The 27544-nt window shown below is 43.1% G+C and overlaps 1 protein-coding gene across 1 annotated transcript; it reads left to right on the top strand.

Moving 5' to 3' along the window:
• Positions 1–590: 590 nt before the first annotated feature.
• lnx1 (ligand of numb-protein X 1) lies at positions 591–27544 on the top strand (the record flags this gene model as incomplete). Its single annotated transcript, XM_083887532.1, has 10 exons — positions 591–1045; positions 16265–16518; positions 18391–18546; positions 20383–20591; positions 20677–21099; positions 22758–22892; positions 24400–24577; positions 25805–26051; positions 26616–26774; positions 27409–27544. 10 exons carry the CDS (start codon positions 591–593, stop codon positions 27542–27544), a joined length of 2352 nt encoding a protein of 783 aa, XP_083743658.1.

Here is a 27544-nt window from a genome sequence, read left to right as displayed (position 1 = left end):
TCTCCTTTTAGTGCCAGAGGAGAAAATCAAGAACAAACTGATAGAGAAATAAGGTTCAGAGACCTGCAAACATCAAATGCTGCTGTTCATATGTGTGTGTACGTCTTTATACGCTCTTCATACAATGGTGGAGAGTTATATCAACAGTTTTTCAGAACAATGTAGTTGTATTTTAATTTGTAGAGAAATTTTTGACTTCATGTCAGTATTATGTTAAAAGTGTTTGCTTAGTTTAATAGGAATAGAAGAATGCGAGCATTCAGGGTTATACTGAAACCTTATTAATCCTTGCTTTCACTCTGGTACTCCAGTATCAGTATCCAAAAGAATGAGGAAAATGCTGTTTACCTGGTGTTTATTATGACACAACACAACACCAGTTCTGAGGAAAAGCACCTGACGTTAACAGCCTCAACAGTGACCAAACAGGAACCACGAATGAAACAAGGGCTGAATGTTGCCTCTTTTGAGAACATGGTATGCTTTGAATTAAGACATGTTATACTTTCTATATTTCATTCTCTCCCATAATCCCCACAGGTTCTGCCAATGACCTACTTCATGGATCCTACGAGACATCCTTAGATCATATGAGTATCCAGGAGGAGAGTGTAGAGCCAGAAGGGGCTACTGCGATGGCTGAAGCATCTGCTCCACCGCTTTCGCCATCAGACTTTGGACTGTTGTCCCCACCTCCTGACCTCTGTGTGGCATGTGGCCACAGTCACCAGCTGGAGGAGAACCACGAGTATCTCTACAAAGATGAGGTGGATGACGACCTTATCTGTCACATCTGCCTGCAGCCACTCATCAGGCCGCTGGACACACCCTGTGGCCATACCTACTGCCAGGAGTGTCTCACCAGCTTTCTGCTGGAGAGTGACTTCTGCCCTGTGTGCCGTGCACCCCTCATGCTGCAGAGCTGCAGGAAGCCCAGCCTGCTGGTGCACAAGCTGCTGGATAAGCTGACTGTGGCTTGCCCTTTCACTGACCATTGCACTGAAGTACTGGCCCGTGGTGACATGGCAGACCACATCAAGAGCAGGTAGGACAGTAAAAACACTGTTTGATATATCCCAACACTAGACTGTCCACCAATTAATCTATGGGTCGTAATTCCTGCATATGACCCATAGGCAAGTTTTTAAAATAGGCACTCTTAGAGGTAGTATACATAACAGATTGCTGTTATTTAGGGTTAGAGTAACCCTAACCCTTATCCTGGTACCTTGGGTGTGTTGTCATCAAGTAGCTTCAATTAGGTCTCCACCAGCAGTTCATTTAGTGGTTAAAGCATTGTACTTTGGCGTGATTGACACCAGTTAAAATTCTACATCTGTCGTTGTCTGTAACTTACTGCCAGGCCCTGTCTTTTTTACTCCTAACCTCACTCCTTCTGTGGGCCCTAAGCCTAGTTGACTTGAAAAATACCAGTGCCTATGGGTCGTTATTTAGGGGTTGACCGAAACTCATAGTTATGTTTCAGTTGGAGGACCATGTTGTAATAAAGGCAGATTGGAACATTTATAGACCTTTAACTGCACATTTTCCAAGAGATCTGTGTACATGTTCAATAACTTGTGCTAATATCCTGACAAAAACAACAATGGCCTGCACTAAACACACAGTTGCTTTTGCTTTCTGTCTACTGCCCATTGGCATTTTATTATAGTTCCAGTCTCAAATGGGAGACTTCCTCTGCTAACCAGGCTTTCATCGAAACTCAGCCCGGCTCTTGTCATTAAAAGACAGTATTCTACCTTCTTTCACTGTTGGTCCATTTTCATTGATGCTCATTAACACCCCTCCCCCCAGCCCACAGGAATAATTAGTGCATCTCACCACAGACAAAGTGTTTGATAATCATTTGCACTTTATAGAACCCCAAGAAACAGTAAACTTCAAATTCAACTTCTTTTCAACCCCATCTCACGCTCACACACACACGTATCCCCCCCAAATTTCTCTGCATTGCTTCATAGTTTCCACAGTCTTGTCCTTCGTGTAGTGTGAGTGTTATAATTAAGAGTGTGGAGCTTGGAGGGTTGACTCCCTGAAGAATTTAACTGCTCTCCCATTGTTAGCAGGTGTTGTCTGTGAAGGTTAGAGGGCACATCCAGAGAGACAGCTCCACGCAGTGTGTGCAAGGATATGAAAGGTTTTGAGAAAACACCTTTTGTTTCTTTTCCTTTCACTTAAAATAATGTTGTCCAGTCATGATGGCTGTTTCCACAGTGGTGAAAATATACCTTTGGGGAAATAGTTTAGGCTTATGAAGCCGGATATCGTTGTTGGTCGGTCATTTGTTGAAATATAGGCAACAAATACCTTTCAGAGAATACCTTTTAATTCATAGTCTACAGGTTAAGTATGTACACTTTGGTCCGACAGTCTTCCAAAGGTGTTCAACTGGCTTGAGAACTGTCATAACAGAAGTCAACAGACTCTGCCCTCCCCCACCCCAGCCTTCTCTTCCTATCACACACACAGAATGAGTGCACAGAACGAGTAGAGCAGTGAATCAAAGACACTGAAGATCTAAAGCTCAAGAACAATCTGCTGAAGTGACAGAGATGTTGCTGTGAAGAAGACACATCTTCTCCTGCTGCAGTTTTATGACACCAATACAGTTTGTCTGCAGGAGTTAGGACTATGAGGATTAGGAGGAAACTTTTAATGGGTGCATCTTGGCATTGTCAGCCGAAAATGCGAGCTGTGACATCAAAGCTTACGCACTGCTCACATGGGCCTGCAGAGGACCACTCTTGCCCTACTTGCGTAGCTTTTTCGCCTTCCCTCCATCAGTCACGATGCAAACGATGTGTGCAGCACGGCAATGTCACCACAGACAGGAAAACACAACGATGCTAAACTGAGAAACACAGAGAGTGTTGTGTGGCACTGATAGGTTTAATTGTGTAAACTCCTTTTAAAATGACTTGAATGTGTCAAACATCTATTTATATTCAAAAGTTATGAATTGTGTTTTTTTGAGAATGAAAAATAACCAAAACCTTTTCCCACACTGCTTGGGAGTCTGTCATCCATCTTGAGCTAAGTAAACTTGCCTAACTTTACAGCTGGCAGAATCACTCAATCACGCCACATGCAGTTGGAAGTGTAATAATATTTGTACTACACTTGTCTGAACTCTACACAGACTAATGGTTTTCTGATCTTGATGTTGGGGAGTCACAGTTCCCTTCTGAATCTCAATATGTCTTAAAACCATGGTGATGCAAAATGACTACCAAGTCAGTAAGGCAAGTATCTCATCTGTGCCCTACCCTACACTCTTAGAAATAAAAGTGCTAACGAGAGCCATATAAGGTTCTTCGGCTTGTCCTCATAGGAGAACCCTTTTGGAGGGTTCCACCAAGAACCCTTTAAAACCCTTTATTCAGGAAATGGGTTTTAAAGGGTTCTCTGGGTCAAAATGGTTCTTACTGGAACCCTAACCCACCAACCCACCCTTCCACCAAGAACCCTTGAAAAACTCTTTCTTCAGGAAAGGGGTTTTTCAGAAGCAAATGGTTCCAGGTAGAACCTCAGCTTTTGTAGAAGGACCCTTTTGGAACCCTTATTTCTAAGAGCGTACATGTTACAGTTATGAGACATCTAAACATGTGACATGGCTCTAGTCTGATCATATCTTTCAGTGGTTGCATTTTGGTGCCCTGAATCTGGCACTGGGTCAGGAGTTGTCATGACATGTGACAGGCAACCATCTGGGCAGAGCTAATTCCATACCCATCCAATGACTCATGACCTTTTGTTGGCCTCCGGATGGAGAATTTGTAATTCTGAACACATTTGCTGCGATCTGTATGCATTATTGTCTCTGTTGCTCTGTCCTGTAAGGGCCTGTGCAGGATTCAGTCAGAAGCAGCCTCTTCTGTTTTCCTTTTCATTCCATGTACATGTAGCTACACGCACAGCCCAGTAAACAGGTTTTGCCTCGCTGTCTTTTCATTTTTTGCCTCACTAACGTTAGAGTGTAATGTATATATGCAACTGATGTTCAGTCTGGTGCATAATGTTGTTTCTTTTCACTTCTTCTCATTTTTTTTTGTCAAGATGTACTTGTTTTCAAAGCCCGCTGAGAAACTCTTCAGAGATAGTGTGAATATTTGAAGCAAATACATTTGTATGAGTGTTTCCTGTTATTTCAGTCCCAGAGATTGCTTTTGTGTGTGCTCTTGTGTGGGTGTTTGAAATATGTATATAATACTATTCCAACATTTATTACATATTGAAATGAGCACTTGACGTTTCGATAAAATGTGTACATTAGAATGTTCATATAGGAGGAGTTTTTGCAGCAGAGTTTATTAGATTACACTTTCAGTTCCAGATAGATGTAACCAATAAACTGCCAGCTGAGCACAACCAAGAAAACACAAAAGACTTTAACACTTTAAACCACGAAACAGTAGTCAGTGTTTCTTTTATTTACCATTTCTCTGACCTTTCCATTACCATAACAGTGTTTAATAAAAGTGTCTGATATTTACCAAACCATAAAAACTTCACAACCTACAGTATACTGATACTGTGAAGATGGGGGGCCATTACACCTGGTGCTTCTATACTCCTATAGGTTAAATTCAGTTGTTATTATGACAGTAACTACATAGGTCATTTAGGTTGGAGGTTGTTGACTTGGGTAAATGGGTAGAACAGTTCACTATCTTGTTGTTACCCATCAGCCCCATAGACTGTGTATAAAAAGTGGCTTCCAGTTTGTTCACGGACACCAACCCGGGAAGTAAGAATATACTGAATAGCCACCAGGGGGCAACTCCGCTGATTTATAATGTCAGTAAACAGTATATTGAGGAGATAATGATCTCAATCACTAGTTTTAGGTCCTCTTCAGTAGAACATGATGTCCGTGGAAAAGGAGGTCAGAGTCAGGTTGCAGGTGAGGTCTTTCTGCAACATGGTGCCGGTCAAATCGTGAATCTCAAGGCTGTGAGTTCAGATATGTAGGATGACGTCACAACTGGTTGCAACTTGGTCTCACCCTCAGACTTTCCCTTTCAACTGACCTTTCCCTTCCATCATGAAGCATTCTCAGTTTTCCAATTGTCCGTCAGTATTCAAACCTGCCTCCTCCACCTGTGGTACAGTGTGGGCTGTGAGTAGGAGTAAATATTTGAGTACAGTATGTTATGATGGCGTTCTTGTGAGTGTGAGTTAACACGCCAGTGTATGAAATGACTCCTGTGGGGCAGACTGGCTTCTGTTCACAAACTGCATCCTGTCACAATCCAATTACATTTCCATTTCCTGCGTGCCCTGTGGTCTTGTTGCTGTGCATACTGTTCAAATACCACAGGATAGCTCATGCCCCAGTATGCACGCAGCGTACACATGCACACACTTACATACAAAATCAGCCTGTAACCAAACCACACAAGCCCCATCCATCAAATATTTATTCAGTGAGGGTATTTACACCAGCTAAACTTCTTACTCAAAGGCAGCAGACAGCTCCTTTCTCTGGAAAGTCCATCAGATAATAAAAAAAAGTAGAGGAAAATAAGTTTGGATAACAATAGGTAAAAATATAGAAATACACATAACAAGAGAAGAGGGTTGACAAGAACAAATGTGTGGTTTGTTTATAAATAAAACTGCATAAAATAAATAATACTAAGGGAAAAAGATCAATGGTCAAGTGGGAATGAAAATTATTTTTGATGTGTTGCAGTGTTTCATATTTTAAGGTGTTTACCAACCAGCCTGATGTCTATCACACACATTGACGGAGCAGTTTGGCAGTGTGGAGACAGATCCACGAGGAAGGATTAAATAAATTATTGTACATCACTCAAGCTTGCTTTTCAAAATGAAATCCCTTTAAATTCCCGTCAGGGTAATGTCAGTCACCAACACAATGACTAAGATGGTCTGTCAACACATACCTCTCTCCCAGTCACGTCCCAGCATCCCTCTGAGTTAAAGCATCCTCCATTAATCTTCCTCCTATTTTTTTTTCTCAGAAAATATATGAATTTATAAATAAGGGGCGGGTCTTGCTCGAGTAGAATGGGAAAGGTTTACTTGGAACAGAGGATTCCCAACAGGACAATTGCTAGGATACCTCTAAGCTATGTATCCAGTCCCCATTATTCCCCATTGACTGCGTAAACTGGCGCAGAGGTGTCAAACTGGTGGTCGACCAGTTATTATCATGTTATAATGGAAAAAGAACCTAATTTCTTTTAAAAACACAGCACGCATTGCTGAGGCATATTACCCATCCACTACCTTTTCACACTATTTTCTCTACACTGGCCCCCTCTTGGCCAGACATTGGCCCCCAGGTCATTTGAGTTTGACACCTCTGATGGAAGCATGGAAAAGAGTGTAGTCCTCAAGAGCATGATGAAACAAAGCTAACACATTTCCTGCGATTGGCTCCATTTCTGAATTTCCCCAATGAGGTATCAATAAAGGTACATTTTATCTTATCTTACATAATCTCCTGTTACACTACCAGATGGTCTCAGACATCTTCTGTTGTTGATGATGACCTATTCAATAAATTATTTGTATATGCATGCTGTTTGAAAGGGCAGTCATGTTCAGAGACACTTTAAGAATGTGATCTTTAATATGTCAGACTTGAATCAGATTTCAACTGTTTGGGTGGTAATATGAACACAGCCTCGTGCGCCCTTTGCCTATAGACATTGCAAGGATTGTTGTCATTATTGAGCTGCTCTGACAGCACAGCGAGGCCAAACATCTATAGTGTGTGCAGTCCTCAAGAGCTAAATCTCACCCACATATTTGTCGCGATAGCTTCCACTTTCTCTCCAATCCCGAGTTGCCTCAGAAATATCACGTTTTATGTTGTTGTTGAATGAATTGTATATTTGTACGACGGTCCAGAGCAGACTTTCTCCACATCTCTATTTTTTTTTTCTTCTTAATGTGTCGTTTCCAGTCATGTCAGTCAGGATAACAAGCCTCCATCGCTGCAGAGAATATTGATTTGCCAGTGTGTTTCGGTCATGCTCTGATTTGTTTTGGTTTGTTGTTGTTTTTTTTTACACATGTAGGAAGATTCTTTAGAGCGATCAGACCAATCTGCAGCACAGAGAATCATCCATCATTGAAGAGGAGGGGTGAGGGTTCGGAGGCAACATATTCTCTTCCTCCCCTCCCCTTTGCTCCCCTTCACAGACCAGCGTATGGTCAGGCAGTGGGAGGTGAATGTAGAGGTTGTATGTGTGTGACGTGTGTGTATGTGTGTGAATGAGTCTGTGTGTGTGTGACAGGGCCAGAGCCAATCAGAGCAACACCAGGTACCTTCCCCCCCCCCCCATGTCTTTGTTTGGTCTGCTCCATCTCCCCCCTCAGTGGTTTCTGCTGCAGTATAAGTCACAGCCTGCGCTGTTCTCTCTGACATACACACACACGCGCGCACACACACACACACACTCTGAGCAAAACAGACATGCACACACAAGCATACGAGCGTAAATCCTCTTACAACTCGCCAGTGTCCCGAGCAGATTAAGGCACATCTCAAATTGTATTCCAAATGTGCCACCTTTGCATGGGTCTCCTTTCTCTTCTTCTTGCACTTTCTCCTCTTCCTCCTGTGCCACACCGGGACTTCTCCTCTGCACCAGCTTCTGCTGCTTCTTCTTCCTGCGCTTCGTCTTCAACCTCTGGCAACTGGCCCGCTTGCCTCTGCAGCTGAGATGATCAGGCAGCCAGCCTGAGGCAAAGGAAGCAACTCACAGAGCCCGAGAGAGGGGTGGGAGAGCAAGGGGAAGGCAAAGAAAGGGGGTGAAGAGGTAGGAAGCTGGGAATTAATGCTGATCTGAGAGCACATCTGGAGAAGAAAAAACAGGTGAGGAGGAGGATAGGGGGGTCAGCACAGCCAGGTTCAGAGAATTGAAGCAGGGGAAGGACGGGGGCATAGAAGAGGACAGAGCTTGGGTGCAGAGAGGAGATAAAGAGGCAAAAGAAAAAGGAAAAGAGTGAGTGTTGACCATGAAGGCTCTGTTGCTGTTGGTCCTGCCCTGGCTCAGCCCGGCCAACTACACAGACAATTTGGGCAACCTGCACATCCTCTATTCTGAGCTGTGAGTACAACACTCAGCCTCCACCTGCATCCTTTCATCAACACCACTTCCATCGCTCCCCTCCATCATCACCGCATGCAGCTTTTAATGAGTTGTTTTGCACGAGGTTCACTCTGCACAGCCATTTGTTTGTGCGCCCATGTGCTACTTTCATGCGTATCGAAGATGTGTAACTGCTTACGTTTGCATTTTCATCATCACTCCGAGAGTGAAAATTGTGCCTCTAAGTTGGAAGAATGCTGTAGTTCGTGCATGCTGTAGCACTGTGTGATTCAGCAGGTAAAGCGTTGTGCTGTTCAGGACAGCTGGTGTTTTACGGAACAGTACTGCAGCATGGCATCACTCTTTCTCTCTCTCCATCGCTCTCTCTCTCTCTCTCCCTCTCTACGGCTGCATGTGTGTTTCTGTACTGATGAAGTGAAATGTCAGCGAGCATTAGTTTGTGTAAAAAGCTTTCACCTCAGCATTAAGAATTTAAAGCTGGCTTCTCTCCAGTCGCATCTGTTCCATACGCAGTGTGCCATCCCTTGTGCACACACAACTTTTATCATATTTATGTCAACAACAACAACATCATTGCCATTACATGAGAGAACACACAGCGTTAAGACGCACATGTTGGTGCAAAAGCTGTCCTTTTTTGTTGTTGAATATTTAATCACCTACGGCACAAAAATGGACAACATGTTCAGTGTTGTTTTGAGGCTCCATGGAAACAAGCCTCTAATCTTCTTTGTGTGTCAGGACTGCGACTAAAGATTAATTTCACCATTGAGTGATCTGTGAATCAACCAATATTTTTTTCACTTGAAAACAATAACTATTTCACAAGGTTTGCATCAAATTCTTTGTATCTATTTGGTATTAAATAATGATATGAAAAAGAGAAAATATCAGCGGCCGTTCTGTGTACTTTTGTGAAATTTAATAATTGATGATCAAAACTGGAACTTAGTGAGTATTTGATGAATTGCGTCAGCAGAAATCATCAAAATAGCAGACAAAATCCTCTATTAATGCTGTCTGTGTTTGTGGCCCCACTTCCTCTGAAATGTGTCTTCTGCTTTGTATTAGCCCTCAGAGTGGAGTTAATGACTGTAAACAGCGGCTCCACATGAAGCTGGGGCTCCGTGATCCCTAAGTTGGGCTCTAGCTCCTCTCTGCAGCCCCAGTGGAAATGGCTCATACTGTTTGAACACAGGCAACAACGGAGAGCTTCTCATTTTATACTCTTCTCACTAAAACAGACCCCAAGTACAGCTTTGGCGCCAGTGTAGTGAACAGATGAGAGGTGGATTACTCACGTTTGATTATAGGTAGAAAGAATAGCAGGAGGTGAAGGATGCAGAAAGAGCGGAAGTAACGTGGATGAGCATTACCTCAGACAGGAGACAGCAGGGAATAAGGTCACTTCCTGTACATGCCGCCCATCTGGCCATTCATATGGCTGCCATGGTGATGACAACCAGTATGTTGTATGTGGGGCATTTCAATGAGGAGTTCCTTTCAAATGTTGATGAAGAAATATCGTGTGGGAGAGTTATTGTTGTTGTTGTTGTTGTTGTTTTTGGCTGATTATGACATGACGGAGAGAAAAACCAGGAGCAGACAAACACGGACGTGGTGCTTTTCTGCCTGACTGGAGAGCAGTGGTACGCCATTTGTCTCTATCCATTCTGTTGACAGGAGAAGCCTCCAGCTCTCCGTCTATGTGACCACAGACTCTGCTTTATTGCTATTTTCCCTGCTCATTCACCTTTCTTCATCAGCTCGGTCTGCCGTCTGAAGTCTTTCAAGTGTGTGGGAAAAATGAAAGTCTGACTCACAGATACATGGACACACACATGCTTAGATAGATAGATAGATAGATAGATAGATAGATAGATAGATAGATAGATAGATAGATAGATAGATAGATAGATAGATAGATAGATAGATAGATAGATAGATAGATAGATATCTTATTATATTATTATTTTTATAGGTATTCTGTCATACTAATGTCACACTAGCACACAGAGGAGAGCACAGCCATGTTTTACTTGTTTCTTCCCAACACACACACACACACACACCATAAGATCTTGTGAGTTCCCTCCCCCCAACTCACGTGTCCTCCCCTGATAATTACAGCACAGTGCTGTAGAGCATTAATGATTAATCTATGTTCATTTCTGGGGCCCGGCCTGAGACGTCTTAAACACTATGATTAGCTTAACTTCCGATCTTTCAACCCTCATCTCAGGGGTGTTTGATCACCGAGAATCGCGCGTGGTCCCAGTGCTCCGGACGTCTTCAGCATGGACGCATCCTAACAGGATTAGCCTGCCGCCTGCCACACATTCACTGAATCTGAACAATAGCGGTCATTAGTTTATGCCCGGGTCCAGCTCAAGTCAAAGACAACACACCGTGCCTTGACCTCTTGATCCGTGTATTGCCACTCCAAGTGTGTGGAAGGGTTCACTAATTAGAGGTTTGTTTGGATTAAATATTAAACCCTGTTCTGTAGCGAGGCAGCTTTCCTTGCTTCATTGTAAACCAGGCCAGAAATACAGACACAGCCAACGGGGAAAAGTGCCTGAGAGATTTTTTTTTTTAAAAAGCGCCTATGCCTACCCTCCTGAAAAAACTTGCACAGTCCTTTAATGGAGACAGTATTTAAATCAGCTTAATTATTTGATTATGGGGTTTACACTATATGAGGCACTTTGAGTTGCTCCATCTTGGGAGCATTTACATGCATGGGTAGGCAAAGTCAACAAGAAACAACAGTGTGAAACAGAGTGCAACGCACGCATAATCAAGCATGAAAGGAAACATGGGGGCGAGGATGCACAGAAAAATGATTTACAAACAAACAAATGCATACTATAATATTAAACGTTACACATCATCACATAAAACAGATTAAAACTGGAACAAAGCATTTAATATGTATCACTGAAGTGTGTACGCTGCATATATAAACACATGGTCACAAAAGAACTGATGAATAATGTATTTATATTAATTTATTCATGAGAGAAGTGAACAGCAGGTCAAGGTGTCTACTTGAGCTGACCTTTCCTCTCAGATGTGTTTCATTTTTAGCCAAAGTACAACACACGGGCACGGTGAACAGGTGTTAGTGACCTTATGGGATGGAGTTTTATATGTTGTGTTTCATAGTCAATGAATTTTACACTAAACCCTAAATATTTGCTTCTGTAGTGCACTTTTATATCTGTGCTGAAGCATTTAAATAAAACGCCCCACTTTCTGAGACATATCACTGAAGATGGGTTTTGTACAGTATAGTCTGTCTACTGTTAAGGGGTTCCGAGGCATGACATGTTAAACGTGGAATATTTCCTTCTGTCTACAGCAAGTTACTCTGCAGGAGTCCACAGTGCAGGGAGCCAGCAGTGTGTAACTGACAGCACAGAGGAGAGCAGTGTGGAGTTAATCTCTCACGTGAGCCCGGTGCCCCAGTCAGTGTCAGAGCTGTGATTCAGGCATTTGTACCATGGCACATGGAGGTGGAGAAATCAGGATCCTGCCAACGGCTAGTGAGAAATATAGGCTAAAAGGAGCCAAGAGCAATGTGGGACGGCAGCCTAGTGGGAATTCTCTATGATCGTGTACTGTAGTGTAGTGAGAATTACAGTTAGGGTTGTCTGCACTTCAGTGACGGAAAACGGAATTCAGAATTGAGAGAATTGTAAATCGATAATTGAGCTCAAACATGGGGAGGATGTGAAGAGACTGGAACAAAGGAGTAAAACGAGCAAGCCTACATACTTAGAAATAAAAGTGCTAAGTAGAACCATATAAGGTTATTCGGCTTGTCCTCATAGGAGAACCCTTTTTGGCTCCAGGTAGAACCTTTTTATAAAGGTTCCACCTGGAACCCTTTTTCAGGAAAGGGGTTTTAAAGGGTTCTCTGGATGAAAATGGTTCTTACTGGAACCTTTAGTGTTACCAAGAACCCTTGAAAAACCCTTTCTTTGGGAAAGGGTTTTTCAGAAGCAAATTTTTCCAGGTAGAACCTCAGCCCTTCTAGAAGGACCCTTTTGGAACCCTTATTTCTAAGCGTGTATCAGATAATTTTATTGTAATAAAGCATTTATCAAGAAACATACTTGCCCACACAACATTGCAATAGCTCCGGCAAAGAGCAGTGATTAAAGCAGCTTGAGTACTTCCTGCGCTGTTCTTTGTTGACAGATGTAGTGTGAGATTGGCCTCCTTGTTGAAACCAGACACTGACACACACTGTACAAACAGTAAATGCCGCATAAATGTTTCTTTCAGCCCCGATCATGGGGTCAGGCCTCAACTGATGATTGTACGTATTGATTGGCTGAAAAACCATGACTCAGAGTTTGGGCCGTTTTGCAACAGAGTCGGCGCTGGACACTGTGCTGGGAGGACGGCTTCCTCTCTACGCGCTCCTAAAGCATGCAGACGCATCAAGCATGCAGAACTTGTTGAGCCTGCCATTGCACAGGAGCACAAAGGAAAGTTCAAACACAAAGCCAGGATTTATGTGCTATGTAGGCAGCTGTACACATTCACTTTTGGTTTGTGTGTGCACATTGGGTTTTGTAAAGGCTGTAAGAAGTCACACCCAACTAAGCCTCACCTCTGACTTCAATTTTGGAAACAAGCTTATACGTAGCTAAAAAAAAATCTTCCCACAGCAGAGCGATTCCCCTCTTGCTCCTCATGCAGCTCGTGGGATTACACTTCACAGCAGGTGGATTCAATCCACACACCAACACGGCCTTTGATTAACACTCCCCTAGTTCATCATTAACTGGATTACTCTGTCTGTCTTTATGTCGCTCACTCCTCTCTCTCACTCTACTCAAACACAAATAGTACAGTATAGTATAGTGTGATAAAGGAATACACAACAAAGAGACGACTAACTTCCTTAATGAACACTGCACTAGCTGTATTATTTATCTTCTACATGTTGTAAGTGTGTCATGGGGCACTGGGGTTATTAGTCACAGCATTGTTTCTGGTCTGAGTTAAGGTTCCTCTTGATGTTTCTCATGACTCCCATTCTTGTATTTACTATTTGTTGTGAGGCAGGATTATGTTTTTACATTTTCATTTTCAGCAGTCGAGGATATTTGTGCACCAAAGACTAACATGAGTGACTAAAAGTCGTTGCATATTACACCTACTGAGTCTGTGCATTCCCACGTACATTAGAGCTCTGAGAATAGACTCATTCTGTCAGATCCTGCCACACTCTTTGTCACACATGGAAACCTCCTATAAACATACACCTTTCTGTGAAGAAGAAAAAAAAAAACCTGTCAGCTACCACCAGGCTCACAGTGTAAATCATTCTAATTTCCGTCTCAGGTTCTTACATGTCAGGTGTTGCAGGTGTATTTTCAAGAGCATCAAAAAGCTGAGTGCTGAAGCTGTAACTTGTCAGAATCAACTGCCTGCCACTGCCCTCTGATTTATAAGGAAGTAGGATGAAGAGAAGGGAAGAAGAGCTCCCTTTGACTCAAAGTCAAAGTCACTCAAACTGTGGATCATGCACCTGTCACCTGGCTGTACCTCACAGGTGACGCTGTGCATAAAGACAGCGCTTTAGACTCCAAGTTGCTTAAAAGACATTGCATCGTTTCTAAATTTGACTGTGCGACCATGAATACCAGGAGGTAAATTGGGCTGTGTGCATGTGGAGTGTGGCCCAAAACAAGTGATCGTGAGCAGAGAGAGCATTTGGGTTAGCATGGATAATCCACACACCCATAAAGAGGATTGGAGAATCTCACAGGCTTTGATGACTTGTGAGCTGGTGTTTATTTCACATCACAAGAACAAGGCTGTTTGTGTCACAGCCAGGTCACCTCAGCTCCACCGCCACGTCACCGAGAGCATCATGGGTAAATGGCGTTGCTTTGAAGATAGCGGACAGGAAGGAGGAGGGAGAGGGGAAGAGTGCTGAGCACGTTTTGGCGTCTTTGCGTCTTATCTCGCCACAAATCCTTTGGTTTAGAGACATGATGTGATAACAGAGGCTGTGTTGACTAAGACAAGGATACTGCGGCGCTAATGAGCGTCCTCTGAGTTCACTGATCATCCAGCGATGATGATGATGCATCGCAAGAAAATGGAGCTGTGCATCAACACTCAAACTTCCATCGATAAACACAAAGGGATGTTTGTTTGTCTGTGGGATTAAGAAAATGAGAGGGGAGAAATAAGTAAGCAAAGTGTATGTGGAAGTCTTTGTAAGCACTTCACCTCTCTAGTGTGCAAAGGTAATAGACTCTCTTACCTTGGTCCCTGAAGCTCTGAGACCACCCTGTGCAGAAAGACAAGGTTTTCCTGTCAAGCCTGCCCGTAACCTCAGACAGCTCAGACTCTGTCCTTAAACGCTGAATCTCAAACTTTAAAGCTCTAAGAAGCTGAGATATGGCTACAGGTATGAGGCATCTCTCGTTGCCCTGGAGGAAGGCAGTTTTAATTAAAAAGGGGGACAAAGCCTCTAATAAAACATTCGCACACAAACCAATAACTGTGCTGCAGCTGCATCAGTGTCTGTTTAGTAATGGCTTTTATGTTAGCGTGACGTATCAAAAATGGATTTGATTCACATTCTTTTACAGATCCTAATATTCCATCCTTCGCTTTTCATCATTTTTGCCCGAACTCTAGATTTGCATAAAAGAAGACCTTCAGAGCTTCCATAGTTAGAAAGTCACGACCGTCTCATACGGTGTGTGTAGTGTGCATTCATTTATACTTGGGCAGACTTTATTTCCTGAAAAAGTTGGGTGGTCTGTAAGATTTATGTAACTGAATGAACCTGTATTCAACAGTATTTGCCCATCCCCACTAACTGACTGTGGTTTCACATTTTCCACTACTCTGGGTGAAACAGGGCAATGTTGTCTTAGTCTTCAATTCCATATAGTGAGTGGGCGACTGTACGAGTGCCTATTAAAGGTGCATGTGTGAGAGATCCCTGCAGTACCTGAACACATGCATGTGTGTGTTTGTGTGTGCATTTGTTTGTTTGTCTTATGATTCTTTGCAGCTTAAAACGTTTGAATCTACGTTGTGTTAGTGCCAGTATTAAAGGAGCTTACTTTCTTGTAATTACTGTTGAGTAACTGCAGTTGCTGCTGAATGAAATGTTGCTCCATTCAACCACCTTATTCAGTGAAGTGGTTGCATGGGCATGCTTGATAGCCTTCACTTTAGCCAACAGAATCAATGAACAAGAACATAGGTGCACATACATGCATTCTCTAGGGTCAATGGGTATTTTAGCTTTGTGTGATGCTGTCTAAAATCTGCAATATAGATAGAACAAATGATCCATCCGGACAGCATCAAACATGATGTTGTGCCCTCAAACTCTCACTAACTTGTATTGTAATATTGTTTATATTATGGTTACGCAAAGATGGCCACCATTTTACTTAAACTCTCCATCTCTTAATAACAGTCATGTTACAGTCAGTGGTACCCAGCCCATCTTTCATCCCACAGCCGAGGAGAATGGATGCTGCGCCTCTTCATTTTCTGCACTACTGTCAAAGCAGAGTCTGGCTTTAATCCAGCTCATTAAAACCCAGTTAATGTTTGTCTTGATGGCCCCGTGGAGACAGAGGGAGAGACAAGCCAGTGTTATTCCTGCCTATGATGAAGCGTCAGCTCAAAGCCTTCATGGCTTTCTTCGATAGAGCACTACCCTGCTCTGTGGGGATATATTTAATTTGCAAACAGACATTCCCAATTTAATATTGTCAGTATGAAGTTGTGGCAGAAGTGTGTGCAGTGTTGCGGATAAGTTCTGTGTGAGTGTAAAGGTCACATTAGCAGTCTTTGTGTAAAGCTGACCGACAGTAGAAGACGAGGTCAGTGTAGAAATATATCGAAAGCCTCAGGCCACAGGAGATGCTGAATTTGACATTTTCCTTGAATGTTAACATGGATGTGTTGACTTTCACTCACTGTAATGACATCAGCATACTACAGAATGTCAGCATACCGTGTCACATCATCAATGTCACTATTTTATCAGCCTGCATCACCCAAACCATACTACAAAAAGCAGTGAAGTTACTCAGATTACACCAGCTTGTGTAACTTGAGTTTGTAACTGACCGTCTGACTCCTCCTGTGTGCAGGTGTAAAGGGGCCTCCCACTATGGGCTCTCAGCAGACAGGAAGCGACGCTCGCAGGAAGGCGAATGCACTGACAGCACATCAGAACTCACCATTGCTACACTGCCTAATGATGGGCCAACCTCCGCCGCTGTGGCGCTCCTGTCAGATGAGCAAGGTCTGGTCAACCCTGCGTTTGACCCCAGCATGGAGGACAACAGTCAGTCGGGCAGCACGACCAGCCTGGCCGCCCGCAGCAGCTCCAAGAAGAGTGAGTGTGAGTGGGAAAATGGATGTTTTTGCTCATGTGAGGCCATGTTCAGTGTAGCATGATGGTTATCGTGAAGTTATCTGTGGACACAGAGAGAGAGAGACAGAACACTATGGTTGAGCCAGGATGACAGATTGAAAAATCAATAGAGTGTAGAGAACCTTCTAGGCACTGTTACACAGTCTCCAAGTCAAAACCTGATGTGTGTACAAACATACGTTTACTTCTGCATACTTATGATATATAACCCAGCCACTTGTTCAACCTCGAAAACAGACTTTGTTTTCCCTAATGATCTCTGATAGAAATCCTATTAGCCAATTAGCTCGACTGCCTTGTTTTGTTTTTCTGCCAATCCATAAAAACTCTCCATGGAAAACACAATAGAAACTGAGAGGGAAAGTCACTGAGAGGGCAGCAACATTATTCATTCACTGGAAATAAAAAAAAAAAGGAAAGACATGTATGTTAATTCCCAATGATGTGGTGGCAAACGTCCCTACATTTCACCCACCACTGAAAGCAGAAAACCGTTACAGGGGTTCTTCTCTGCCCCTTCATCCCTCTACCCATCCTCTAACATCAGCACACACGCAGTGGGGACACCAAATGACGCTGCATCAGCACTTTTGGCTTGGCCGGCTGAGTGAGCACCACCACCACCACCACCACCACCACCACCACGAGCGCCACTACTGCTGAACAAGCTGTCAGCTCCAGAAGCGGCTGGGGCTTTAAAGAATAATGTGGCTGTCAGGAGCCCTTGCATCTCCTGGAGCCCGCAGAGAGAGGGAGGGGTTCTGCAGAGACTCGCTGTCCTGAGCTCGGTGCAGCTGGGCTGCTGCCTCTCCACTCCACTGCAACCTCTTGTTGCCTGTCTGCCTTTTCCTGAGAAAAGCAAAGTACCAAACAAGAGTCTCTCTGGGATGTTCTTTTTTTGCACATGGTCACTAAAACATGCACTGTATGTTACGTCACTGCTGTGATTATGCAACTACATCACTAAAAGAAAAGATGCATTATTTGAACCAGTTGCTCACTAACTTATCCTTGGAATAAATGGCTGAACTGGAGGCGATTCAATTCTAACTCCATTGATTTCAGTGAGACCGCAGATTTCGATACTACATCCAAAAACTGGCAAAAACAAAAGCTGAAGCAGGCTCAACGTCTTTCATCGTAGATTCCTTGTTTTCCTGTCAACAAAAAAAGTTAATTTGCACACAATACAGTTTCTTTGATAGTGTCTTTATGAAATTCATAGTTTCTTTCTTCTGCCACATCCATTTAGGCTGCTGACTCATACCACAAATAAAAGGAATTTCAATTGCTTCCAGACACTGTGGTAAACATGTTTAAATGTGTAAAAAAACTGGAAAAATGTGGATTGGAGTTGGGTATTTGCATTGGGGTAACAGCAATAAGTATCACTTAAACACGAGTCAGCTTGGTGCATCCTTAATGTTTCCAGTCTTGTTTTTCATTGCCTTCATCAAAGTGCTGAATATTTTGCCACCGACTGTTTGCGAGGAGGAACAGCAACACACTGGCAGTAGAAATCTACAAATCTACAAACAAACATCATCACAAAGAGTGGGTCTCTTAGTGATGATCAGAAAACAAGAGATTCAGAAAATTAACTACTGGCATCAGAAGATTTGGAAAACTTCCTTATACTATTTACTTACCTATACCTACAGCAGCACAGATCTGTTTTATATGCAACTGTGCTTATAGTGAGTAAATGGCAGCTAAAGCCTGAAAATACATTTGATTGGCTGTGAGGAGGCCCTGGCCCTCAGACATGTCCGGGCATGTTAAAGGGTGAGGTAATCTATTATAAAGTACCTCTCTGTTTTCCCCCTGTCTCCTTTGCAGTTAGAAATTTTGACCGCTCGTCAGTGAGGAGCCGTTCCTTCAGGAGGTTGAACCGGGCTTTCAGTGTCCTACGAAGAACCAAGAGTGGCAACGCAGTGAGCAATGAAACATCTGAGGAGAGGGACAATGTCAGGAACTCCACTATTCCACAGGAAGGTAAGGATCAGGATCTTATACAGTATATGCACTATATGCCCCCTGAGGAGGCTCTCTTGAAAGAGAATGTGTGTATTGTTGGTTTAGCTGTACAATGAGGGTGACATGGTCAGGAGCCAACAGTGTGGCAATAGCATATGTTTCCTTAATTATTCAGCTACAGATTGCAAAAAGTTTGCTGATGCATCAGATCAGGAGGCAGGGAGAGTGGTCGCCTGAGGCACTCTGGACAGAGATGAGGAACAGGAGGTCACTGGAGATGGCTGGTGACAACGTGTTCTTCTCCTCTTTCATCTCTTCCTCCACCTCTTTCTCCCTTGTATCTCACTCTCCCTGCAGCACACTCAGGGTCATCAGGTGCTCACTAGGTTGATGGAGTAGTCACCAGGGACAGCAGTGCTCTTGCCGTGGTAGAGCAATAAGACATGTAAAAAAAAAAAGTAATGTATCTAATGCCCCTTGTGTTATGGTATTGCAGAGGAGGGAAGCAAGTGTAAAAAGAGCTTAATGTGGGAAGAAGAACTGCAGCATGATGACAGGAGGAGAAGAAATGTGGTATTACGTAAGAATGAAGGATGACGAACGATCAGTTCCTTAGATTATTCTCTGTGGCCATCACTGTGGAGGCTGAGAGAATAGATTAAATATTCATCGCGTCGCCTGCTGCTGAAGAGACCAAGATAGATGGAGGGGATGGAGAGAGAAGTATAATTTAACAGCGGCAACATTCAAAACAGTTTGTACAGTATATAAACTGTATGTGTACTGCCAATTAACCATAACATTAACTGTTTAAAAAGAGAAGATACAGTAATAAAAAAAAAAAAGACTGTAGCCTAAAGGAAACAAATAAGCTGTGGCAATGGCCTCATGAATGAAATAAAAAGATACTTAAATGAAAACATTTATGGATGGAGCAAGATAGAGGTGTTAAATGGAATGGTTACATAATAGCTGCAGATCCCTGTGTTAATGTGATCTCCCTCCTTGGAGCAATATGCTGCAATAAAGACAAAATATTGACTTTGGAATGAAGAAAGTGCAGCGTGAGTAAGAAAGAATGGCTGTGCCTATGGAGCTGGAGACCAGAGGGAGACAGCCCACTGAGGAATAGGGGGGAGGGAGGCATTTTTCATAACCAAAGAAAAAGAAATACAAGAAATACATCTTTTCTGTCAGTTATTCATTAAGGCTGCTGGCCAAGATGAGTGATCCCCACCCACTTCCTCTCTGTCCAGTCTGTGGCGTGTTAGTCTGCTGGTTTGTGGATTTGACCACTAAACAAAATGGGATGGGATTTTCCACAACACGAGAGAAAAGTGGCAACATTTATTCTGATTTCTCAGAATTTGTTTAAATGGCTTAATCGTGTGTATTGGGATGAAAATACAAATCTGACTGTTTTTTTTTTCCAGAGTATGCTTCAATAACAAGCAGGAAACACACATTACAAAACTATGCAAAAGTTTGTGTAATGTTGCTGTTCCGCACCCAAGTAATAACTATGGAAATGTAAAATTGAGGATTTTCCTGCGAATACTTGCTACAGATGTATGTGACTAATGGCAAAAACATCAAGTTGGTTAATCAGCCAAGAACATTTTCCCTCTTGAGTTTGTTTTACTAACCTGGGGGAGTAGGGACAGCTGGTTCCACTGCTGATCTTCTCTAACACAATCTACCATTCTTTTTTTCCCCTCACTGAGTCTCATATTCACTCTCTTTATCTCCCACTTCCTCTCCTATTTTACTTGGCTGCTCCAATCCAATTTGGATTTTCTTGTGCATTTTATTAAAATTAGCCATTTCCTTCTCCTTCATCTCCTTCTTCTTTAGTGCTGGCTCTTCCTCAGCTCCATCACCTGATCCCTGATGGTGAGCTTACCAGTATTAAGATCACACGGGCGGATCACTCAGAACCACTGGCCATCAGCATTGTCGGAGGCAACGAGACCCCCTTGGTTCGCATCCTCATCCAGGACATCTACAGAGAGGGTGTCATCGCACGGGATGGACGTTTACTTCCTGGGGACATGATTCTGAAGGTATCACAGAAACAAATACAGCAGTATTCCATATCTGTAAGAAGCAGTCAAATTTATAATGCTATAAACAATGTTGCCCTCTCAGGTAAATGGCATCGACATCAGCAACGTACCCCACTGCTACGCCGTGGCAACCCTCAAACAGCCGTGTCAACTCCTCCGACTAACCGTGCTCAGAGAACAGCACCATCGCTACCGCTCGCATGGCCACCAACATGGCCACGGACACAGCCATGACGGTGCCGGGGGCCACCCCTCTCACGTTATACCACACCATCCCTTGAGGGACGACAGCATCCACGTGGTCCTGAGTAAGAGCACTCCAGACGAACAGCTTGGCATTAAGCTAGTGAGGCGGCCGGAGGAGCACGGAGTGTTTATCTTTCACCTGCTGGAGGGCGGCCTGGCCGCGCGTGACGGACAGTTGTGTGTGGGTGACCGTGTGCTCGCCATCAATGGGCACGATCTACGTTATGGGGCACCAGAACACGCTGCTCTGCTTATTCAGGTGAGTCGACAAGGGTTAACTGAAAGTGTGTTGTGTTGTTTTTTTTCTTTTAAGGAATTGATGTAGCTAAGAGAAACAGGTCCGAGCAATTTGTAGAAAGTTCACAGCCGTGACACTCAAATGAGTCCACATGTTGTTACAGACCGTAAACAACTGGACTCTGTTCTTACTCAGGGTCTCTGAGGTATTAAAGATAATTGTGGTGATTCAGGCTAATTGTGTTGTTCTCTGCTGTTGTGTCTGCACAGACCGCACTTAATAGTATTTAATTGTGGCGATTCCCTGACGGACCAGGACATGCAACTGCCTCTGGTTCCTGGTTGATGCCAGTCAATGGTGGTGTTTGTTGTTAATCATGGTTAATTGCAACATGTTAGTGGCTGACTGTGCCGGGTCTCTGAGACCGGAGTTCCTGTCTAAGCAGTCTGACCGGCATCTTCTGTGTCTCTGCGGAGCCAGGACGGCCCCGGAGAGTAGACACGTTCTGTCAGAGATCAAGAACTGGGAAGGAAGAAATTAAATTAGTCAACTAAGGCAATAATGGGCAGGGCAAGCTAATTCAGGAGTCAGCTCTGTGGAACCGAGTTCAGGGGAAACCTCAGAGGAATGAAAGCAGGAGGGGGAAGAGGCAAGCAGCCAGCCAGTCTGTGTGTCTGTTGGATGACTTTCATGTGAATGTGTAATGAGGACTGAATTGGCATTTCACTGTGGTAGGTTCAGCAAAATGGTGACAGTGAATTAAATCTATGTTTGATGGTTTTTGCTGCAAAGTTCTTCTTAAAGGGCCATTTCACCAAGATACAAAAAGGCATACACTTGTGCTAGACATTAAAAATGTAGTGTGCTAGAATATCTGTCACATTCAAATCATCATTGAATCACACAGTGTTGACCAAGCTTATCGGCTCCTCACAACTCTTGTGTTTCTCAGTATAGTTGTGTTTACGTCTCATGTTGCCCAACAACATTCCCATTTTATGTCAAGCAGCATTATTATCGTAAAAACGAGAGGGTTGCAAACAGGTTTGAATATTTCTGAAAGCACACCAGGTGTCTACAGAAAATTTCAGAAGTCAATTTTATTGCTCAGAATAGCAGGTTTAGCAGTCTGACAGGGTCTGACTGTGCTGCTGGTGTATACACACAAACACTCCCTCAGTCTGATCTAATTGTATTACTTCAAAGTCCATTTTCAGATAAAGGATGCAGCATACAAATAATGTTACATCCTCTCTGTTCCCATAGACCAAACAGAGGAAGAATAATAACATCATCAACAACAAAAATCACTAAAAGTGATTCACTGGAGCTTGGTTTGAGTGTGTTTGTTGAATGTGCAGCTAGTTAGGGCTTTGTTTGTGCCAATTTAGAGATGGCAAACAAGATTTTAACAAGGTTTTTGATGGCGTAGAATAACATTTGTTATGCTTTACTTTTTAAGGTTATGTGAGGTTAGAGAGTTTGCTGAGAAGACTAATACCACTCTGCTCAAGTACTGGGCTTCAGCCGTCATCCAGTTAACCCACCTCAGTATAAAGTCTGGAAACATAGTGTACTTCTTCCCAGAGAAGAAAAATTTAATAATCTGCAGATGAAGTTGTCTGTTTCTTCAGAGTCACTCATGTCTTAACTTTGTGTTAACTCTCCGTGGTTTCTAGGCGAGTGAGGAGGGTGTCCACTTCATAGTGTCTCGTCAGATCTGCCTACCGACCCCAGACATCTTACAAGAAGCTCCGTGGGGCATGGACGGTCCGCCGCCATACTCTCCTGTGGATATAGAGCAAACACTACTGGTGAGGAGGCACACACATACACGCAGTGCACAAGAGACAGGGAGAGTACCTGTACTCTTGGGAATGCTTTTTTCCCACAGTCTCCCCTTCCCTTGATAAATATTCCCTTTCAGGGACAAAATGATTCAACGTTGTCACCTATTTCCACCCCCCATCAAAGCTGAATGTGTCATTCAAACACTACCATAGACAGTCTTCTCCCCTTCAGAGCTGATGCATTCGTATCAGCCATTTTATTTTCACTCGACAGACAAAAACATCCTGTCATCCTGCAGGATTTAGAGTACCTTCTGCCAAACCCTCACCAAAGCTTTTATCCAGACAGTAAAGTCGGCCTCTGTGCATCACTGTCACTGAAAATTCATTCCGTGTGCTACGAGCTACATATTTGCCTCAATATCCCTTTTTAAAAACAGGATGACATTATGACAGATAGGTTGTTTTTTTTCTTGCAGAGAGTGAAATGAAAAGACACCACAGACAGTCACCGGTTAATTTATCTTAGGTATTCAGCTATTCTACCAGAATTGCTGGAGCTCTCCTCCTAATACGTTAATAAATACAAATCTTGTGTCCTGTGTACAATCCCAAACCAAACCACAGCCTGTCATTTTAACTTTGGCTTACATTATTAACAAATTGTGTATATGTTGTACAGTAATTAGTAATAATTAGTAATTAGCTTTCCATGTCAGGTTTTCTGAACCGGCACATCGGTACGTGTCAAACTACTCACCACAGACCACACAGCAGAGCATAGCACACATCTTTAATAACTCACTTAATATTGCATCGGCAGGTAGTGTGGACTGTATCCACTCACTTAAGTGACCACAAGTGATCTGTGATCTCCGTGTGTGCATGTCTTATTCATTATTACTCTTACTCTCCCTTGCCCCGATCACTGAACAAAAAGACACTTGAGCTGCCCACCCCACCCACGCTAATATCCAGTACCAGTTATGCTAATGAGGTCATGTATTAATTAGCACCTATGTCTATATTATTGGACTCCAATAGCGTAACATGCATGGTTTTCATATGAATTTTCTGAGCATTAAGAAGCTATCACCCGTCACAGTCTTCATTAATATGCAAATGTGCTGCTGCACAATCTAATCAGTGTGTGGAGTCTGAACAAGTGCCCTTGGTGTCACAGCAGTTTTGTGATTCTGTATGGGAAATGTAGGGTTTTTTAATAAAATATTAACACTTAAAGAAAAAAAAATATCCATCAAATATCCTTATCAAAACGATGCCTGTTTTTCATGAAGGTTAGCATCAGGGAGGGACACAATTCATAGTTGTTTTATTTAGTGCTTATAGCATGATATTTACAGACTAACTTCAAGACATTAGAATATTCAATCCCTATACTTCGCATTTCCCCCTGTGTCAGTTGGGATTGGTTACAATGGCTTTGTGCCCCTAATGTGGATGATAAATTTGTACCAGTAGACGAGTGGAGATGTTGACAGTGGTTCATTTACTCTTATTCTCTGTGAAGGACTCGTGTCAGAAGCCCGCATGCTACGAGAAGACAGTGACTTTGACTAAGGAACCGTATGACTCTCTTGGTATGACGGTGGCCGGGGGCATGTCCAGCCGAGGGTGGGATCTCCCCATCTATGTCACAAACGTGGACCCTGACGGAGTGGTGGGACAGGAAGGCTCTATCCGCAAAGGTAAAATGAATTACTAATAAACTGTAAAATATGCTTATCCCATTACATGTGTAAAAGTTTCACTGTAACCTTGTTCTTTTTTCCAAATGCATTTTATATTTTTTTTAACAGATGACATGCATTGATTCTGTGTGATGTTAAAGCAACTGGAAACCATCAAATAATAGTGTAGATGAGGAACATATCTAGGTTGAATCTACTTGACTGAAAAATGGCATTTGCTATGAGTGTGGGTTTGCTGGACGAGATATACAGTAGCAAATTTAAACAGCAAAGTATCATCTTGAAATGATGTTATAGTGTAATCCATATTTTGTCTTTTTGTAAATACCTGCACACTTGTTTATTACAAATCACAGTTTTAGTAGATTATATTATATAATCCCTATTGCAAGGAATGTCATGTTCAGCGCCTTTGTGCTAATAATTCTCCGCTTATTAAATTTGTTTACATGCTTGCCACTGTCATAAATCTGACGTTGCTGTTGAATACTCAGTGTGGAAACAGGGATGGTTGATGAACACTTGTGTTTCATTAGGAAGGCTGTTCATCCAGCAGAAAACTCACAGCTCTACAAATTGGCTCTAACGTGCCGAAAACAAAAACACATACAAACATTGGCAGAGCGGTGCGCAGGACTCGCAGTGATCCAAACGAATTGTTCGAGGACTTAATTATTTCATTATATGAAATCAGTCGGCTCTCAAATGGATCAAATCACGGAGCAGCACACAAATAACTCGATGTGATAGCTGTAATCTTCCTGTCTAATAATGCACTTTAAGGCAGGGAAGTGAGAGATTGGAGCCTCAGCTGCTTATACCAGCATATCCATCTTCAAACATGACCATATTAAAGCCTGTCATTGTGCCCCCACTGCTGCAGCAGCTGTCTCTGTTTGTGCTGTGATGAAACCTGTTTGAGTTTTATAATAGGCTATTATTTTGCATTAACATATCCACACAGGGCAAATGTGCCCTTTGAGTTGCTTATTCACAAGCTGGACCGTGCTGTCACTTTTTCTTGCACCACTTTCATTACGAGGAGGCTTTTTAAATCACAGGTGGTGCTTGGTTTTCCGTAGCCTTTGTGTTCCAGCAGGGACGCTTTTGAATATTAAATAGGTAGATGATAAGTCCCTGTCCTGCGAGGTCTTTTGAAAACCTATTATCAAGTCAGCAAACCTGGACGGATGACAAGCCGTGCTGTCCACTCTCTCCCCGCAGGTGACATCTTGCTAGACGTGAACGGGGTGGATTTGACGGGGGTGACGCGAGGCGAGGCTGTGGCCAACTTGAAAAACACCACCTCTCCTGTTGTGCTCAAGGTCTTGGAAATGCGTCCTCCTGAAGAAAGCCTGCAAGAGTGCCCACTGCCGCCTTGTCTCACACCCTCACCCACAGATAGCACCAAGAGTTCGCTTCCTAATGATGACTACTCCCCACAGTGGGTGTCATGGCTGCAGTTACCCAGGTGAGCACCCCTGGAGCCACTCCATATTCATTTTTCCTTTGAGTTTTTCCATTGACAGAATAATCTACGCCCCCACAGTGGTGCGTCTGACCTCTGCCAGCAGGTGCCAACTCAAAATATTGACAGAGCGAACTTTTCAGCTTAAATATTCATAGTTATTACATCAGCAGAACTTCCTCTCAGAACTTTTAGCATATGATTTAACAACACTTAAAAGTGACAGAAAAGTGAATTGATTAGGAGTCAATTGTCAGTCAAATGAACAGGTTCCCATAAGTCATGGTAATGAAGTCTAGACCAGAGGTGCAGCTGAAAGCCTTTGAATATAAATTTTATTCAGCCTTGAGCTTTTTCTATGAGACAGATTTCGAAATCCCACGATCATCTTCTGGGAGGAAAAGTCACACTGTGATTCAAAGAACTACAACCTTTTATCTCTTCGGCAGAGCTGGTTGTAGCAGTCTAGCTACGGCACACATAGCCAGTATGGTTATACACAGTATGTATCATTTAAAGATGAAGTTGAGAGATTAGTGTTTTTAAGCTCCCTCTTGGCTTATGCAGGCATCTCTACTGCTGCAAAGACATCGTCCTGCGGCGGAGCACATCGGGAAGCCTGGGCTTTAGCATCGTGGGAGGTCAGGAGGAGGTCAACTGCAATCAATCCTTTTTTATCCGCTCTATCGTGGAGGGGACGCCAGCCTACAATGATGGCAGGATAAGGTATACATACTTTTATATTTTCTTATGTCCTGTCAGCAAAATGATATAGACCATTAAACAAAGCCTGGGAAAACTACATTTCTTTCAGATTTTTGATTATATCCATGAAATGAACTGTGCAGCATCTGTAACTTTTAGTACTTGGGTACCGATGTTGCTTTTTGGATACTTCAATTGACAATGTGCTGATGAAAAACAACAAATATTAACGGGTTAGTACCTAACGGTCCAGTAGAAACAGAGCCACAATGTCATTACTTTGCGGCCCTTTCTGGGCTTTCAGTTGTTGCCACCGTTCAAACGCAGCACTGACATTCGCTCTGGTCATGGATCGCTCTGCTTCAGCCTTTTTCTCTGCAGTAGTTGTCCCAAAAAAACAACCAACCAACACCTGTTGTTGGCTCCTTTTCTGCCATAACGGTGCTGCAACTGTCTCATTCAATGTTTAGCAAGCTAGCATAAGCTCTGTGGTTGTCTTCTGAGCCATTCAATATGATTGGATGGTGTTTTACATTTAAAATACTTACAAACCAAACTCCAACAAAAAGTAATCAACTGTGAAACTATAAGCTCTTTTTGCTCTGATTTGAGGCACCACCATGTTTTTTAATGGCCATTTAATGTCTCTGTTCAGGTGCGGGGACATCTTACTCGAGGTGAATGGGAAGAGCACATGGGGCATGACCCACACTGCGCTGGTGCGTCTCCTGAAGGAGCTGCGAGGAAGAATCACCCTGACCATCGTCTCGTGGCCGGGCAGCCTGCTGTAG

The sequence above is a fragment of the Microchirus variegatus genome (genome assembly GCF_963457635.1).
Source record: "Microchirus variegatus genome assembly, chromosome: 4".
NCBI classification, from domain to species: Eukaryota; Metazoa; Chordata; class Actinopteri; order Pleuronectiformes; family Soleidae; genus Microchirus; species Microchirus variegatus.
This window is presented reverse-complemented; position numbering and strand designations above follow the sequence as displayed.